General features: G+C 37.5%; 1 protein-coding gene across 1 annotated transcript in view; it reads left to right on the forward strand.

Moving 5' to 3' along the window:
• HMMR (hyaluronan mediated motility receptor) overlaps positions 1–19,671 on the forward strand; it is a gene marked incomplete at both ends in the record, with an annotated part of 43,869 nt that overhangs the window by 13,192 nt on the left and 11,006 nt on the right. Inside the window, 8 exons of the mRNA XM_082651359.1 lie at positions 148–296; positions 1,797–2,011; positions 4,851–4,967; positions 9,676–9,822; positions 10,069–10,221; positions 10,308–10,407; positions 11,769–11,945; positions 14,649–14,811. Coding sequence (XP_082507485.1) covers positions 148–296; positions 1,797–2,011; positions 4,851–4,967; positions 9,676–9,822; positions 10,069–10,221; positions 10,308–10,407; positions 11,769–11,945; positions 14,649–14,811 — 1,221 coding nt within the window. The remainder of the gene's footprint in view (positions 1–147; positions 297–1,796; positions 2,012–4,850; positions 4,968–9,675; positions 9,823–10,068; positions 10,222–10,307; positions 10,408–11,768; positions 11,946–14,648; positions 14,812–19,671) is intronic.

Consider the following 19,671-nt stretch of genomic DNA (forward strand, 5'->3'; position numbering starts at 1 on the left):
CTTCAGAGTTATTTTTCCCCCCTTTGGAAATACTTGATCTCTGTAACATGCTACAAAGCAGTATAGTGGAATATTATGGGAATCTGGATTTCTCAAAGTTAATATTAGTATCTAATTACAGCATTGTTAATGTTTTCCCTTTTCTAGAAGACCTCATCAATAGGGACAGAGAACAGGATGAAAATCTAAACTCTGAGATACGAAACTTAAAAGAGAGGTCTGTTCTTAAACAACAAGAACATGAAGAGCTACAACAAAAAGTGTTGCAAATTGATTCACTTCTGCAACAAGAAAAGGTAGTTTACTACAATATTTTAAAACGCTAGTGCTTCTTTTAGGTAATACATTTCCCTGTATATCAGAAAACCTTTAAATTGTATATGTCCTTTGATCCAGCAATTCTACTTCTAGAATCTTATCCTGAGGAAATAATCGTGCCTATGCCACGTATTTAACTGCTGTTCACCACAGCGTTATTCATAATGTGAAAAAATTCAAGGAGCAGTTGAAGCAAAATAAGGAAATTGTTTAAAAAAATTTTTCAGCACATTCTTGTGTTAGATTACTACATCGGCATTTACAGTTCTATGGTAAAAGAGTGTCTAATTAGACAAGAAAGGAAACTGACAGTTATTTAAAATGCAGATTACATAAAGAACACTTTACATATCAATGAGGAAAAAAGGACAATTCACTAAAAAAAAAAAAAAATAGGCATAGGATGGAAATAAATAATTCTTAGAAGTAGAAATTCAGATAGCTTCGGGACTTCCCTGGCGGTCCAGTGATTAGGACTCCATGCTTCCACTGCAGGGGGCCCAGGTTCGATCCCTGGTCTGGGAACTAGGATCACACAAGCTGCATGGTGCAGCCAAAAAAATTTTAAAATTAAAAAAAAAAAAGAAATTCAGGTAGTCTGTAAACACGAGAAGATGCGCTACCTTAGTAGTAATCCAAGAAATAGAAATAATTTGTTTTTGTCACTTACAAGATTGGCACATATTAAAACATTTACTAATATGACACATTGGTGAGAGTTGGGCAAGCAGGCATTCACATGCACATGAAATTTTGTATCATTGGTCAATCTGCAACAACAAAGGAATTAAGTAGATCTGTATATATTGACTTGAAAAGATCTCAACTGCTATTTTTATGATATTTTAAATGACCTTTGCATACACAGTATATATCATTTACACTTTAAGTATATAAATATATAGAAAAAGACCATAAGGCATAGAATACCAAACTAGTGGTTATCTCTGGAATGGGAAAACTAAGGTTAGAATACAAGTAGGCAATTTTCATTTTATTTGTAATGTTAAAATTTTTTCACAAGTGATTTATTTGTATTTATTTATTCATATTTACTCATGTTATATAACATTAAAATATTTTATATAACATTGAAATCATAGTACTCTTTTTATATAAATCATGAGAAAAATGATAAAAGTCAGTTGTAGAATATGATTTTGGTTTTCTAAGTGTGTGTGTGTGTGCGCGCGCGCGTGCGCGCACGTGTCTGTGTGTGTGTTGCGTAGGAAAAAAGACTGAAATAGCATTTACCATAATGTTAACAAAGTGTAGGATATAATCCATGATAAAATAAATATGATATCTCTCTATTTTTCAAGTTTCCTGGAGGCTCTTGAATTTAGTGTCCATACTTCATCATCTGTACTTCTTTTTTGCCCTCAGTAAAACCTCACAAATCATTCAATTTAATTTAATTATTTATTAAATTTTCAAAAGCTTTCAAATTATTTTGATGGTTTTCTATTTGGATGCAGGAATTATCTTCTAGTCTTCAACAGAAGCTATGTTCTTTTCAAGAGGAAATGGTTAAAGAGAGGAATCTCTTTGAGGGAGAATTAAAGCAAGCACTGGATGAGCTAGATAAATTACAGCAAAAGGAGGAACAAGTTGAAAGCCTGGTCAAGCAATTGGAAGAAGAATCAGAATCTAGAAGTGAAGAACTAAAACTCATGGAAGAAAGACTGAAAGGGTTTGTATTAATAGGACTTCATTTTTATATATGACTTCAAATGTTGACAAGTGTTTTCTAGTACATTCTCTCAGGATTCTCACACCAATCGTGTGAGTGGTGAGGTTGGAATTATTTTACAAATAAGGGATAGACACAGACAGGTAAAGTACATGCACAGGATGTGCATATAAACAAGTATGACAGCCAAAGTCAGAAGCCATGCCCTTTCTTTATTTAAGGCCCAAGGTTTAACTAAAGAGAGTTTTAATAACCAAAATTTTGTATTCCTATACTGCTCTTATATTTTCTAAAAATTATTGGACATTAGCATTAGAATGATAACAGATCTAGAAAAATATCCAAAATAATAAGATTCCCACCCTTTAATAAGAAACATTTCCATTTTTTGTCCATATATGCATCATAGTGTAAGTTATACTTTTAATTACCTCTTTTGAGGGAGCACAAACACTTCAGAAGTAACAGTCAAAAAGCACAATGGGAAAAAAACAACCAGAACTGGGAAACATTCAAAAATAAAAAAATTGTCATTAAAAGTAGAAAGCCTGGGGCTTCCCTGGTGGCGCAGTGGTTAGGAATCCGCCTGCCAGTGCAGGGGACACGGGTTCGAGCCCTGGTCTGGGAAGATCCCACATGCCATGGAGCAACTAAGCCCGTGCACCACAACTACTGAGCCCACGTGCCACAACTACTGAAGCCTGGGCACATAGAGCCTGTGCTCTGCAACAAGAGAAGCCACCACAGTGAGAAGCCTGTACACCACAGCAAAGAGCAGCCCCCGCTTGCTGCAACCAGAGAGAGCCCACGCGCAGTAACGAAGACCCAATGCAGCCAAAAATAAAATAAATTTATAAAAAAATAAGTAAATAAATAACCTCAGTCTCCAAAGCCAGAAAGAGGAGGAGGACAATTTCAGGTAGACAAAGCTAGTGGGTTTAAAAAAAAAAAAAAGTAGAAAGCCTAAGTTCTCATGCCTTTTTTTTTTTTTTAAACTCTTATTCCATACTATTTTCATCACATTATAGGTCCTTCTCCACTACATTTATTTAAATGGGTTGAGGGACTTCCCTGTTGGCGCAGTGGTTAAGAACCCACCTTCCAATGCAGGGGACAGGGGTTCGATCCCTGTTCAGGGGATTAGATCCCACATGCATGCTGCAACTAAGAATTCACGTGCCACAACTAAGGATCTGCATGACACAACTAACAACCTACAACAAAGGAGCCCACCTGCCGCAACTAAGACCTGGCACAACCAAAATAAATAAAATAAAATAAAAATTAAAAGTTTAAGTTGTTAAAAAAAAGAGAGAGCGCTAATAAATACAAAAGGTATAAAAACAAAATAAAACAAAAATATCTGGGTTGATTCTTGAGTTCAATTTGTGAATAAATATTTGAATCCTTGGGATTTCAGCAGTAAAACATTTTCTAGCAAGGAACCATGGACTAGACATAAAGCTACAGAATTGCCACTTATTTCACAAGTGTGTATCTATCTCTTATTAGGTACTTTTGTTATTAATCCCTTTTCTGTTTTCTTTTGTTACTGATTAAAAAAACACCAAAGTTTTCTCTATGCTTGCATTTTGGGGAACACTACCAAAGTGTACTTAGGGGGATTGTTCTATATTGCAACCAGCCTCAGGGAACAGGTACTTTAAGAAACTTGAGTGGATGATGTCAGTTTAGGAAAGAAAGATGAGATAATCATTTATTCTAACTCAACAAACTCAGTCCGGAGGTCAGGAGATAAGGATTTTATTCCTAGATCTGTTAACTAGTTGTGTGATTCTGAGCAAGACAATCTTAATTTCTTTTATTTTCTGTTTTATTAGATATAAAATAAAGGAGTTTTATGAGATCATTTCTAAGGTTCTTTCCAGCCTGGAAATTTCAAGCTTAAGAGAAAAACTTAGAAGTTGACAACGATTCCTCTAGGGGGCAGGAAAGAGAACATTTTTATTATAAACCCTTTAGTACTAGTTGATTGCTTTTAGCTGTGGTATATATTTTTTAAACCCTATACTCATTACAGAATGAATTTGATCAACTATCTTGTCTCAGTGTCCAACTTAGTCTGTAAGTGAATAATGCTTCTTACTTACAGTTTTTATTTGTTCTTTAAAAGATCTCTTATAAGCTCATATGCCTACCAAAAATGTTGTATCACCATTGTGGTAATATGTAATATTAATATTTTTTAAAATCTCTGTAGTTTTATAGTATATATTTATAAAGATGTCTTAAAAGCCATTCTGTCTATGCAAAATAGTCTACTAAATAAGTTGTTGAATCTTTGGATAACAATTTATTATGTGGTAATTGGTGTAATCAAAATAAATCCACATAGTTCTGTAACTCTTTTTTCAAAAGAACTCTTAAAATGAAGTTAACTTAACTGTACCTAGTGTTCCTTAAATGTCTAAATGCAGAGAATTAAATTTTATTCAACCCTAGTGCTTTTTAACTGGTAATCCTTCACATTCTTTAGATTTGGCTGCTATCAAGATTTTCTTTCAGAGTCTTTTTAATCTACTTTCTTCCAAAAAAGTGTTTAAACTACCTACCTAAGTACGTATGATATGAAACGATAAGTAAGTAAATTAGGATGAAAACAGAAGTAAAATAAAAGCAGGAAAGATAAAATGAAGCTGTATGTAAATGAACAGGCTATTAGATGTAGGTCATAAATTTAGGTCTAAGCTGCCAGTATCTGATATAAACATGAAGATGTGGGATATATGATTCACAGTGTCAAAGGTAATCCTAGTCTCTTTCTGAGACTAATGATTTGCAGTTAGCATTTTATCTTTTAACTGTTCCTTTTTCTTAGGAAAGAAGCTGAACTGGAGAAAAGTAATGCTGCTCATGCTCAGACCACACTGCTTTTGCAGGAAAGGTATAACAGTACAGTGCAGAGCCTGAGAGATGTTACCGCTCAATTTGAAAGGTATTTGTATGGGGAGACTGCACTCTCGAACATACATGAGCAAGGAGGGGTGTTTACGTAGGAACATCTGTCCACAAAATAATCACAAAAATAAAACAATTGGTATTACTTTAAATTCCATAGTGTCCAATCATAAATGGGCATTTAATGTTACCTCGTATCTTAGAATATATAGTAATTTCCCTTTCCAACTACCCACTTCAAATTTCATGCATTCTCAGACCTTTGGCACTTCTGTCCGACTCTCCTGATGTCATCATTTTCCTCATGAAGAATCCAAACGCTTTTATTTCCTCTTCATCAAACCTGTAAACGCACCTGCATCTATGCTCATCCCGTCTTCCTCCCACTTATTACAGATGAAGTATCTAATTCCTTTAACCTTCAGTGACCTCATGCTATCATTTATCCCTTGTCTCATAATTTTCAGCCTTTCTTCTAGAATTTTTCCAGTCAATATTAAATCATGTCAATATGCCTTCATCTTTAAAATACATTTTTAAAAAGTCTCTCTTTACCCCCCACTTCCTTCTGCAGTTATCCAATAACACCTGTCACTCCCAGCACCCTTCTTACCCCAAAATTCTACTCCTCTTCGTAGCCTTTTTTTTTTTTTGGCCGCGCAGTTTGTGAGATCTTAGTTCGCCCGACCAGGGATCGAACCCGTGCCCCCTGCAATGGAAGCGTGGAGTCCCAACCAACCACTGGACCACCAGCGAATTCCCCCCATCTTCTTCTTTTTTTTCTTTTAATTTATTTTATTGAAATATAGTTGATTTACAGTGTTGTGTTAATTTCTGCTGTATTGCAAAGTGATTTAGTTATACATATATATATACATTCCTTTTCATATTATTTTCCATTATGGCTTATCACAGGATATTGAATATAGTTCCCTGTGCTATACAGTAGGACCTTGTTGTTGATCCATCCTATATATAATAGTTTGCATCTCATAGCCCATCTTCTTGATAGAAGATTATATACTGTATCCACTTCTTCACTTCCTATTTTTCTCACTTGTTATTTTCCCTTTTTTTAAAGTTTATTTTGGAGGGGACTACAAGTTGCAAAGGATAATACAACAAATACCGATACATCACACAGTCTCACACCAAGAGTATATTAATGTTAACATTTTTACTTATTGTATATACTTTATATAATTTGGGGGTAAGTGCTCTTCTTATATCTATTTTAGTATGTTCAACAAATAGAAAAGATATACAATGTATACATAAATTATAAAGCATAAAGGTAAAATTAACATGCATGAGCTCATAGAAGACAACCTACAGGATAAAAGATTTTCAACCACTTGGTATATATATGAGTTCTTCCACTATCCCATCTTCATGCCTTCATGCTTTCCTCCGACAGATAACACCATCTCAGAGTCTACATTGATTATTTCCTTGCTTTTTTTCCTGTATATAATTTTATAGCATGTATATCCATATGAATAATATATTATCTAATTTTGTTTTTTCCTGAACTTCACCAAAAATGTCATGTAGTGTATGCCATATCCTGGGACTTGCCCTTTCACTCTGCGTTAGGTATGTTTCTAGGATTGAATCACAGTGTTGCCAGTGTTCCTTCATGGTCACTGTTACAGAATATTTGATTTTATCAATCTACCACTATTTATCCATTCTCAGTTTGGGCTTTTGGGTTGTTTCCCATTTCTTTCATTTTTTTAATAGTACTCAATGAATATTCTTGTGGTCTCCTAGTATACACGTGTAAGAATTTATCTAAAGTAATATTTAAGTGAATGTTCAACCTTAAAATTTAATGCCCAATCACTTTACAAAGTGGGTGTGAAAATCTACACTCCCACTAGTGATGTGTGAGTTCTCAATGATCTATCTCCCCTCCAAAACTTGTCAGACTTCATAAATTTTGCCAGTGTAATAAATGTAAAAGAGCTTTTTCTTATGGATGATTTATCTTTCCTTTTCTGTAACAGGCTTGTATGTGACTTTTTTTCATTTCTCTCTCATTTCATTTCTGTTATTTGTTGATTTGTAGTTTTTATCAGTGATATGGATTGCAAATATCTTCTCGCAAAGTGTGGCTTGTCTTTTCATTTTCTTTATGGTTTCTTCTTTTTTTTTTTACAGCTTGTGTCTCACTACCTCTTTTCTTTATTAATTTTTATTTTGGGGGGGTAACATTTATATACAATATTGTATATGTTGTAGGTGTACAGTATCTTTTTCTGTTATACATATACATATATCTATTCATCTTTGGATTCTCTTCCCACGTAGGTTATTACAGAGTGTTGATAGACCTCCTTGGTATACATAGGTCCTTGCTGATTATCTATTTTTTTTCTTTATTTTTTTGGCTGCATCGGGTCTTAGGTGCAGCACGCAGGATCTTCATTGGGGCATGTGGGATCTTTCATTGCGGCATGCGGTCTCTTTGTTGCAGCGCTCGGGCTTCTCTCTAGTTTAGTGTGCAGGTTTTCTCTCTCTAGTTGTGGTGCCCGGGCTACAGGGTGGATGGGCTCTATAGTTGTGGCGCGCGGGCTCAAGAGCGTGTGGGCTCTGTAGTTTGCGGCACATGGGCTCTCTTGTTGAGGCATGCGACCTCAATAGTTGTGGCACTCGGGCTTAGTTGCCCCACGGCATATGGGATCTTAGTTCCCTGACCAGGGATCGAACCCGAGGCCCCTGCATTGGAAGGTGGATTCTTTACCACTGGACCATCAGGGAAGTGCCTATGGTTTCTTCTGATGAATAGAAATTCTTGATTTTAATGTGCTTAAGTTTACAAATTTTTATTGAACACGTTCACATCCAAAACTTCTTTCTATCCCAAGAACATAAAGATATTCACCTATTTTTTTTCTAAAAGTTCCAAAGTTTCACTTTTCATTTTTCCACCTAGAACTGATTTCTGTATGTGTAGTGATAAAGGGATAAAATTTACTTTTGTTTTCCCATATGGATAATCAATTGCCTAGTACCCATTCATTGACTAGTACCTTCTTTCCCCTGTGATCTGTTCCTACATCTGATATATTATGACATACATATATATATACACACACATAATGTATGTGAGTATATATATTTTAATTATAATTTACGCATGTCAACATGAATATGAATTATATAGATTAAATATATATATATAATTTTTAGTGCTATTCTCAACCCTGAAAAGCGATTTCCCTTCTTGCTATTTTAAAAAGTACTGCCTTAAGAAGTTTTCAACCATTCTATGATGTCACTCACCATCAGTATGCTAATAACATTAAAATTTATTTCTTCAAACCAGACCTATCCTTTCAGCTTCCTACCCATGTATCCAGCTTCCTACTTGACTTCTGCAAGTAGATATCTCACTATCGTCTAACATTAACCTGACCAAAACAGCTCTTGATCTCCTTTCTACCTCTTTCTCCCTCTAGTTTCTCATTCTTGTTGAGCCCAGTCAGTGATATCTCCATCTTCTGAGTTTCTCGTTCCATAAATCTTAGAGTCATCTTGATCATTTTCTCTCCCCTTCTCCCAACATCCAATCTATTTCTTGAATTTTTCAATTCTGCCTCCAAAAGAGAGCTCATATCTTACCATTGCCAACTCCTTGGTTCAAGATTCTTTTACCACTCACCTGGGCTGAAAAATAATTGCCTTCTAGTTAATCCTCCAGTTTAGCATTCCTGCCCCTTCCCCAGTCAGTTCTCCACGTATCTCTAGAATAATCTACACACTTACTTAGAGACCTTTGAAGTCTCTCCTTTATCCCTCAGGTAATCCCACTCACTGTGCCCCACCAGTGATGACTGGCCTCATGCCTCTTGCTTCTGCCCCTGCCTCTCTTGTTCATTAGACTCCAGTCCCAGCTCTTTATGGACTGTGTTCTACCTGTCTCTGAGCACATATGCATCTTTTCCCTCTGAAATACTTGTCCCCAACTGGCTAGCTAAATCCTTCCTATCCATCATGTCTCAGCTTAACTGTAAATTCCTCAGAAAGGCCTCTTCCATATCTATCAGCTAAGGTGTTCTGTAGTTTTCCTTCAAAACACTTACTACAAATTTAATTATATATATTTATTTTTCCTTTTTTTTTTTTTTTTGCAAAGACCTGTGGGGGCATTTTTTTCCCTCTCTTACCCACAGGATGATAAAGTCTGTGACAACAGGTGGAAGGATGTGTGGGCTTTTTGTTTGGGGATAATTTCGATGTTTGGTAGTTGATTTCTTTGCATCTCTAGGCCTAGTTTCCGCACATAGTAGGCACTTGACTCTTTAAATGAACAGCATGTGTCATATAAGTTCATATAAGTACTGACTTCAAAACATTGAATTCTTACCTATGCAAATGCAAAAATAGATAAGATTTTATTTGTTTTACCTAAAAGCAGCAGTCGCCAACCTTTTTGGCACCAGGGACTGGTTTCATGGAAGACAGTTTTTCCATGGGGTTGGGACTGGGAGGGGCGGGGCTGTGTTTCAAGCAGTAATGCCAGTGATGGGGAGTGGCAGATGAAGCTTCACTAGCTCGCCCCGCAGCTCACCTCCTGCTGTGCGGCCCTATTCCTAACAGGCTGCAGACCGCTGCCGGTCCACGGGCCAGGGGTTGGGGACCCCTGCCTAAAAGTGCATAAAATATAAGCTAATCAGCTATAGGTTTGTCCTGCATACAGCAATTAGAAAAATCCTTTAACCTTTTTTCTTTTTTATAAGCTATAAAGCATCAGCAGCAAGTGAGATAGAAGATCTTAAGGTGGAGAACATGTCACTTCACGAAAAAGTGGCCAAGGCTGAGAAAAGTGCAGAGGATGTTCAGCATGAGATATTGGCAACTGAGAATGCAAATCAAGAATATGCAAGGTATTGGGGAAAAATAAAACCTGGTGACATCTGTGACCTGAGAACCATTAAGACAATTTAATGTCGTTGAAAGCCAGCTACTAAGTGACGCAGGAAACTGTAGTCCCATGGCTTGCTTTGTGTGATCTTCAATTGCAAATTAAGGATTTACACAGTTAAAAAAGTACAGTTCTTGATAGTTGCTTGAGTTAAAGAAACTAAAATGGCTGTAAATTGTTTAGTGGACTCTTCTCTCTCAAACCCAAGGATGCTTCTAGATCTGCAGACCAAATCAACACTTAAAGAAGCAGAAGTTAAAGAAATCACAGTTTCTTCTCTTAAAAAAATAACTGATTTGCAGAACCAACTCAAGCAACAAGGCGAAGACTTTAAGAAACAACTGGAAAAGGGAGAAGCAAGGTAATTTAGGTTTAGAACCAAAATGCCATGTGTCTCAGTTATTTTTTCTAGTATACTATGGTTTAAAATTTAATTTTCCCTTACAGAAAAGCTGGAAAAGAAAAATCAATGGCAGAATTAACTGAGGAAATGAATAAGTGGCGTCTCCTCTATGAAGAATTATATAATAAAACAAAACCTTTTCAGGTCTGTCAATTAGGCCTTAGCTTACTTGTATTTAAGAATTCATGTTGTTCCCTGTCAGTCATGAAAGTGACATGGTTTTTCTGAAAGATCATTTTGCTGTGCCTTTACAGTAACAATTTAACTTCCTATTTTAAAAAGCCTATAAATTTTATTGCATTATTATGCATACTTTTTTTTCTTTTTTTTGGCTGCCTTGGGTCTTCGTTGCTGTGTGTGCGCTTTCTCTAGTTATGGTGAGCGGGGGCCACTCTTCATTGCAGTATGCATGCTTCTCATTGTGGCTTCTCTTGTTGTGGACCACAGGTTCTAGGTGAGTGGGCTTCAGTAGTTGCAGCATGCGAGCTCAGTAGTTGTGGCATGCAGGCCCTAGAGCACGCAGACTTCAGTAGTTGTGGCATGTGGGCTCAGTAGTTGTGGCATGTGGGCTCAGTAGTTGTGGCACACGGGCTTAGTTGTTCCACGGCATGTGGGATCTTCCCGGACCAGGGCTCGAACCCACGTCCCCTGCATTGGCAGGCGGATTCTTAACCACTGCACCACCAGGGAAGTCCCTAAAAGGTAAATTTTAAGCCTATAAAGATTACATTAAAAAAATGTATGCATAGGGACTTCCCTGGTAGCGCAGTGGTTAAGAATCCGCCTGCCAATGCAGGGGACGTGGGTTCGAGCCCTGGTCCGGGAAGATCCCACATGCCGTGGAACAACTAAGCCCGTGTGCCACAACTACTGAGCCCACGCACCTACAGCCCATGCTTCTCAACAAGAGAAACCACCGCAAAGAAGAGCAGCCCCTGCTCACCGCAACTAGAGAAAGCCCGTGTGTAGCAACGAAGACCCAAGGCAGCCAAAACTGAAACTAAAAATTTTTAAATTACCTTTTAATAAGCTTCTTAAAGTTAATAGCTTAGAAGACTCTGCTGATGTGAACTTTTGATCATTAAGCTATGTAAATTTGTGACACTTACTTTGTTATGATTTTTCTCAGTGTTTCTCTAATACGCTGATCATAAAAGGATAAATGCTAATCTTGGTAGTTAAATAGAGTCAGAAGACAGTATTAGTTATAATGGGGTGATGTGACTGATACAGATTAGGCTGGCTAGCAGGGCTTCTTTCCTCATTTCTTTCCCTCTGTTTTAATAATGATCTTTGAAATGAAAAACAACTTGTTTTAAAAAGAGTCAATTTAAAAAAAAAAAAAAGGTCAATTTATGGAGAACCCTAAGAGTAAGTCAGCATAATGTTTTTTTTATCTTTTGCCTTTTTATTTTCTTTCACTTTAGTTGTACTTATAGTTTATATGAGTCAAGTAAGATTTAGCAGGTTTAAATCTTAACTTTATAAAAAAATGTATTTTTCAGCTACAACTGGATGCATTTGAAGCAGAGAAACAGGCTTTGTTGAATGAACATGGTGCAGCTCAAGAACAGCTAAATAAACTAAGAGATTCGTATGCTAAATTATTGGGTCATCAGAATCTAAAGCAAAAAATCAAGCATGTTGTGAAATTGAAAGATGAAAATAGCCAACTCAAATCGGTTTGTAAAATCACATTTAGTTCTGTTGATATTGATATTGGGGTGGGGTGGGTTTTATTTTATTAGGGTAGTGCTGACCTCATAAAATGAGCTGGGAAGTGTTTCATCCTTTCCGTTTTTTTGGAATAGTTTGTGAATAACTCGTATTAATTCTTTATTGAATGTGTAGTAGAATTCAGTGGTAAAGTCATCTGGACCTGGGCTTTTCTTTGTGGGTGGTTTTTGATTGCTAGTTTAATCTATTTGCTTATTAGAGGTCTATCAGATTGACTATTTCTTTTTGAGACAGTTTCAGGAGTTTGTGGATTTCTTGGAACTTGTTCATTTCATTTTAGTTATTTGATTTGTTGGTATACAATTGTTCATAATATTCCCTTACAATCCTTTTTATTTTAGTAATATCAGTAGTAATGTCCCCTCTTTCATTTCTGATTCTAGTAATTTGAGTATACTCCCTTTTTTTAGTTCCTTTACTTCTGCGAACATGTTTATAATGGCTTTAAAATCTTTTTTGGATAAATTCAATATCCGATTACTCTCTTGGACAGTTTTTGTTGCCTGCTTTTTCCCAGTATATAGGTCATGCTTTCCTGTTTGCATACTTTGTAATTTTTTGTTGGAAAATAGATGTTTTAGGTAAGATGTGGTAGGACCTCTGGGTACTGCTATCCCTTTCCAGGTATGTTATTATTTCTTATTTAGTGAAGTGTATTCCTCCTCCCCAGCCCCAGTAGTTTGTGCCTCTGATGTTGCTACTGAGGAAGGTTCAGTTTGGGGTGTGCCCACAGTCACCTGAGATGACTTTGGTTTTGGTAAGGCTGTCTTCCTCTCTCCCCAAACACTCATAGCTGCTGGCTTATCCCTCTGTTATTTTCAACAATGCCCTGGGGCATAATAAGTTGCTGTACAGACTAATCCAATCTAATTCTGGCTCCTTTGTTGGAATTGTGTCTTATGTCAGTACTCCAGGAGGGCTCCTCCCTCTCGTCTCATTCAGCAGTTCTCCTCTACAAAACAGACAGCCTACCATTTAGCCTACATTTTTTTTTTTTTTTTTTTTTTTTTTGTGGTACGCGGGCCTGTCACTGTTGTGGCCTCTCCTGTTGCGGAGCACAGGCTCCGGACGCACAGGCTCAGCAGCCATGGCTCATGGGCCCAGCCGCTCTGCGGCATGTGGAATCTTCCCGGACCGGGGCACGAACCTGTGTCCCCTGCATCGGCAGGCAGACTCTCAACCACTGCGCCACCAGGGAAGTCCTAGCCTACATTTTGAATCACTTTCCAATTCCCTTGCACTACAAACTCTACTATTCTATTTTTTTTTTTTTTTTTTTTTTTTGGCTGCATTGGGTCTTCATTGCTGCGCATGGGCTTTCTCTAGTTGCAGCGAACAGGGCCTACTCGTCGTTGCAGTTCATGGGTTTCTTATTGTGGTGGCTTCTCTTGTTGCAGAGCACAGGCTCTAGACACATGGGCTTCAGTAGTTGTGGCACACGGGCTCAGTAGTTGTGGCTCACAGGCTCTAGAGCGCAGGCTCAGTAGTTGTGGCACACAGTCTTAGTTGCTCTGCGGCACGTGGGATCTTCCCGGACCAGGGCTTGAACCCGTGTCCCTGCATTGGCAGGTGGATTCTTAACCACTGCGCCACCAGGGAAGTCCCTCTACTGTTCTTGAGAGCACCCTTCAGCTTGAACTTCTCTAAGCTCTGTTGCAAGTGAAGTCAGATCCTTTGGGAATAAATTAGGAGCTCTGTGTTTTATAGCCTGCTTCTCCCACCAGGCAAAATTTCTGAGCCCAGCCTTCAGAGCTGGATTTGCGGACAATGGCAAGCTTTTCTCTGAATGACACCTCTGTCCCAGTAGCTAGATGCTCAGTAGACTTGGGGGGAGAGAGAGATGGGGAGCACCCTGAGGTTCTCTCACCTTGCCTCTCTTGGTTTGAAACCATTGTCTCATGAGCCAGGGAAAGGGTGATCAGGGTCTCAGTATTTTCAGCACTGTGCACCTGAGATAAGGCCTCCATTCCTTGGAAGAAAAGACCCTCCACCTCTCAACAACATTTGCTGTGGTTCAGAGCAACAGGTAGCTGGGGGGCAAGATGAGAGATGCTGATGTCCTGCTCCTCCTGGCAGGAAAAGCCTCTGACTGAGAGCTAGGGAAAGAGGGAGCCCTGTGCACTTGGCTGCAAGGGTCTGATGTAAAGTGTTTGCTTCGCTAAGCAGGGATTGGAGAGAAAGGGAACAGGACTGGTTCAAACACAATAGACCGCTGCCTTTTTTAACCACCTTTTTGTGGATCTGCTTGAATAAATATTTCTTCACTTGCTGTTTCACCTTAAGACCATTTTCAGAGGCTTTAATTGGTTGCCTTTTTATAATTTTTTATATCACTAGGGAACAGGTCAGCAGAGCTTCTCATGATATCATGCTTGTAGTGGATCTCAGCATTTAATTTGGTGTTGAACTTTTATCAGAAACATAGCTTTGTATCTGTAGAGGGACAAGAAGATTTAAATGACTTGTCTTCTTTGTCGCAGCTGTTCAAAGTCGTTTTGTAATTTATAGTCTGAAAGCCTATATCTAGTAGGCTTTTGCCATTAAGTTTCGAAAAATGAACAACTTTGGAATTGTCGGTAACATTGGTAATGTATTTCACCAACGTGATCTTCAATAATTATTTATTGACTGTATTTTTTCTTATATAGGAGGTGTCAAAACTCCGCGCTCAACTTGCTAAAAGAAAACAACATGAAACAAAACTTCAGGAGGAATTGAATAAAGTTCTGGGTATCAAACACTTTGATCCTTCAAAGTCTTTTCTTCATGAAAGTAAAGAAAATTTTGTTCTCAAAACCCCGCTAAAAGAAGGTAAGAAATGAATAAATGTCCATAAGTCTCATCTTCCTTTGGATTTCCTTTCACAGCATTGAGCAAGTTATCCATCTTTGTGAAAATTTGTTAACAGTTTCTGATATAAAAGAAATTCTTACTGAGATTTTTTGTATAAAATGCCTTTTCTTTCCTGCTTCCATACTCTCTATTCTCCATTTCTTCAAATCCCATCTGTCCTGCAAGCCCAGCTCAAGTTATATCTTCCTTGAAACCTTGTCTGACTTTTTTGCTCCTACCCACCCACTACCAGAGTTAATCCCTCTATCATACCCTTGGCATTTTTTTTTTTTTGCGGTCCGCGGACCTCTCACTGTTGTGGCCTCTCCCACTGCGGAGCACAGGCTCCGGACGCGCAGGCTCAGCGGCCACGGCTCACGAGCCCAGCCGCTCCGCGGCACGAGGGATCCTCTCGGACCGGGGCACGAACCCGTGTCCCCTGCATCGGCAGGCGGACTCCCAACCACTGTGTCACCGGGGAAGCCCCCCACTTGGCATTTTTAACCTAAATGTCCAATTTGTAATTTTGAAGAAGTAGATTTTCCTTCTTTCTTGACTACAAATCTCTGTATCTTTGACAATAAACTGAAATTGGCTTAAATAGTGAATGAAGAAATATAAATAAAATTATGCTAAAGAGCGCACACATTGCTTCATCTGCCTTAGAGAAGATAGAAGGTGCCTGTTTTTAGTTCATAATGACTGATGAATTCATTTTAATTTAGAAAACTAACACTGCTGTTTAATACTCCTTTCAGGCAATACAAACTGCTCCTAAGCTCTTAATGGAGTTTCAAGAATCATGCAAGTAAACATCTGAAAAGCCTGTTGAAGATTATTTGATTCTTATTATTTTTATTGTTATTGTTGCTACTTTTGTTGTTATTATTGTTTGTAATGAATATTTTTAAATCTCGTATTTAATATTAACTTCCTCTCCTTACATATGTGAAAGGAAGTTCAGAATTTTTACATTTACTAAGTGTCTCTGACATTTTAGTTTCTATTGTCAGTATTTCTTCCTTGATGCTCACCCTTATTACCTCATTCTAAACCTTCTGACAGGCTTTCCAGCTTTGCAGCTCATCCCATCAAGTCAATATTCTTTTAAAAATGCTGACTCTCAAACCATTATTTCTGTATTCTGAAACCTTAGGTGGTTTCAAGACTCTAATCCCCAGATTTTTTAGTTTGATATTGGAGGCCTTGTCTAATCTGAACCTTACGGGCTAAAATACCTTGGCTTGGGCTTGCCTCTATTTTGATTCTCCTAATAATGTTCGTTCTGTCCTGCCCATCATCCATTTATACAGTTCAAGTAAGAAATAAAGGTGTGCTTAATTCTGTAGCAACCTCTTTATCTCTTACCAAAGTCACTGAGTTGGTTAATAATTTATGGATTCCTAGACCCCATCCCAGTCCTCCTAAATTAAAATCTGGGATTTGGTCTGAAAATCTGTATTTTTAACAAACTGCGGTTAATTCTTAGAAACTCTGCTCATAACCTCTTTAGAGAATTTGTCTTATGCTACTTGGCATCTGCCTGATTCCTGGGTGTTTGATTTATATTTAAGTAATATGAAATAAAATCACACATTAAGTCATTGACCCAATTATACAACTTGTATTATATGAAGTTACGTTAATCCTTCTATTTAAGCTGTGTTTATTGTCTGTGCCCTCCCCTCCCCAACTTGTCTCCAGAATCACTAATGGTAATATACTACTTAGAAAGTGGTCATTCTCCATCTAAAATATCTGATTAACACAGTTGGTATGATATTATAGTCCATCTTTTTTGTAATGTTTCCCCACTGATGGACCAACAGAGACTATTACAGTAAGAATAACTTTTCATAATAAATTATTTTATTAGATATTAATACATAATTAAGTTCAGAGGAAATGTAGAAATTAGAAAAATTGTCTAATAAAATGAAATAATTCAGGGCTTCCTTGGTGGCGCAGTGGTTGAGAGTCCTCCTGCCGATGCAGGGGACACGGGTTCGTGCCCTGGTCTGGGAAGATTCCACATGCCGCAGAGCCATGGCCGCTGAGCCTGTGCGTCTGGATCCTGTGCTCTGCAACGGGAGAGGCCACAACAGTGAGAGGCCCGCGTACCGCAAAAAAAAAAAAGAAAGAATTCAAGACTTCTGCTTTTAGCCAAGATGGAGTAACAGCAATCAGATTTATTGCTCCTCCTCCTCCTACCCTACACACACACACACACACACACACACACACACACACACACACCCCTAAAACTATCCAAAATGACAAAATATAGAAAAGAATGATTTTCAAGATGCTAGATATGAGATAAGAAACACAACAATCCCTTAGAGTTTAGGAAAATCAAGGTGAACCCTACAGTTGCTCGCTGTTTACAGCCTTGAGAGAGTTTCCAAACTATGATGCAGGGAAGGGGAACCCAGGCAGAGCCCACCGAACTAACTGAGTTGAAAAGACAGAACTGAGACCTGGGGAGATGAGAAAGAGGCTAGAGATTGCAGGACAGAGTACTAGAAAGGAGAAAATTGCAGGGAGAGAGAATTCTGGAGATACACAAAGGGTCCCTCAAGTAATCACCTGAATACTGACTAGTCGTATATATAAGGAAACTACCTGAAGCCTAGGGAAGAGCCACCCTCCAAAATTAAAAGTAACAGTGCTCAAAGTTCACACAGGCTAGAAAATACTGCCTGTTCCCACAAGCCAAACTGGAAAACCTCATGATTAATAGGGCATTGAGTAGGGTATACAGAAGTGTTCAGTACTGGGGAATAATTAGTACTAAAATGAGCACTGCTCTAGTCCCACCTAACAACTCTTAAAAGGAAGACCCAAAAGGATCAGACTCTAAGAAACTTAATTATTACATCCCAGAACAAAGCTCAAGAAAAGTTATAGGCTTATAAAAATATCAAGCACTCAAAAAAGTAAATTTTAAAGTAACATCTAATCAAAACAAGATTCTAAAAATGAAGAGAACACCAAGGTGCTCTGGGACAACTTCAAGCAGCCTAATATATATGTAATCAGAGTTCCCAGAAGATAGAAGGAGGGGACAGAAAAATCATTTGAAGAAATACTGGTGGAAACATTTCCAAATGTGATGAAAACTAGAAATCTAGGAACAGTAAATATGAAACATCACAAATTGCTGAAAAGCAATGATAAAGAAAAACTCAACCTAAAACTATCTCAACAAAAATAGTTCTCAGAAGCAAAGATGAAAACTTACTTTCAGACATAAAAAACTTTTTTCTTATTAGTGTCTTTAAAATATAATTGACTGTTTAAACAAAAAGAATAGCAATGTGGTCTGTAGTTTATACATACTTAAAATTAGAGTATGACAGCAATAGCTCAAAGCCCTGGAGGGGAGAATGCAAGTATATGATTGTAAGTTCCTTATACTATATGTAAAGTGGTATAATGTTACTTGAAGACAGACTGGTAACTTAACAATGTGTACTGTAAACCCTAACACAATCACTAAAATAAAACACTTGTAGCCAATAAACCAACAAAGAAGATAAAACGGAATCATAAAAAAATATTCAATTCAAAAAAAGGCAGAAAAAAAGGAAAAGGAAAACAGAACAGAGGGGTCAAAAAGAAATCAAATAGCAGTATGATGAATTTAAACTTAACCATATCAATAGTCACATTAAATGTAAATGGTCTGTATACCTCAATTAAAATGCAGAAATGATCAAATTAGATTAAAAAGCAAGACTTGACTATATGCTGCCAACAAAAATACACTTCAAATATAATGACAAAAACAGGTGAAAAGTACAAGGTTGTTAAAAGATACACCATGCTGAAGGGAGAGGAAGACCTGGGCCCTCCTTCCTCCCACAAACACACTGATTCAATAGCAATACAGACAAATTCCGTTTGGAAATGGGGAAAGAATAGTCTCTCCAACAAATAGTGTTGGGAAAACTGGATATCCAAATGTGAAAGAAGGAAATTGGAACCTTATCTTACACTACACAAAAGTCAACTAAAAAAGGATTAAAGGCTTAAACGTAAGACCTTAAACTAAAACTACGGTAACAAAACATGGAAAAGACTTAATGACATTGGTCTTGGCAACAATTTCTTGGTTATGATACCAAAAGATCAGTCAAGCAAAGCAAAAATGGACAAGTGGGATTAGATGCAACTAAAAACTTTCTGCATGACAAAAGAAGCAAAGAAAGTATTGGCAAGGGTGTAGAAAAAATAGAACTCTTATACACTGTTGGTGGAAATTTAATATGGTGTGACGCTATGGAAAATAGGATGGAGCTTCCTCAAAAAATTAAAAATAGAACTACCATATGATCCAGCAATCCCACTTATGGGTATTTATCCTAAATAATTGAAATCGGGATTTCAAAGAGTTATTTACACTTCCACATTCATTGTGTTGTTATTCACAATAGCCAAGATGTGGGAATGGATAAGGAGAATGTGATACATACCTGCAATGGAATCTTATTCATCCTTTAAAAAGAAGGAAATCCTGCCATGTGCAAGAAATGGATGAATCTTGAGGACATTATGCGAAGTAAACTAAATTAATCACCAAAGGACAAAAACTGCATGATTCCACTTATATGAGGTATCTAAAATAGAATCATAGAAGCAGAGAATACAATGGTGGTTGCCAGGGCCTGGGTGGCGGGGGAAATGGGGAGTTGCTAATCAACAGGCATAAAATCTCAGTTGTGCAAGGTAAGTTCTAGAGATCTGCTCTACAACATCATGCCTATAATTAAAATACTGTATTTTACACTTAAAATTTTCTTAGAGGGTAGATCTGTTAAATATTCTTACCACAAA

This window comes from Grampus griseus, assembly GCF_964374135.1.
Source record: "Grampus griseus genome assembly, chromosome: 3".
NCBI lineage: Eukaryota > Metazoa > Chordata > Mammalia > Artiodactyla > Delphinidae > Grampus > Grampus griseus.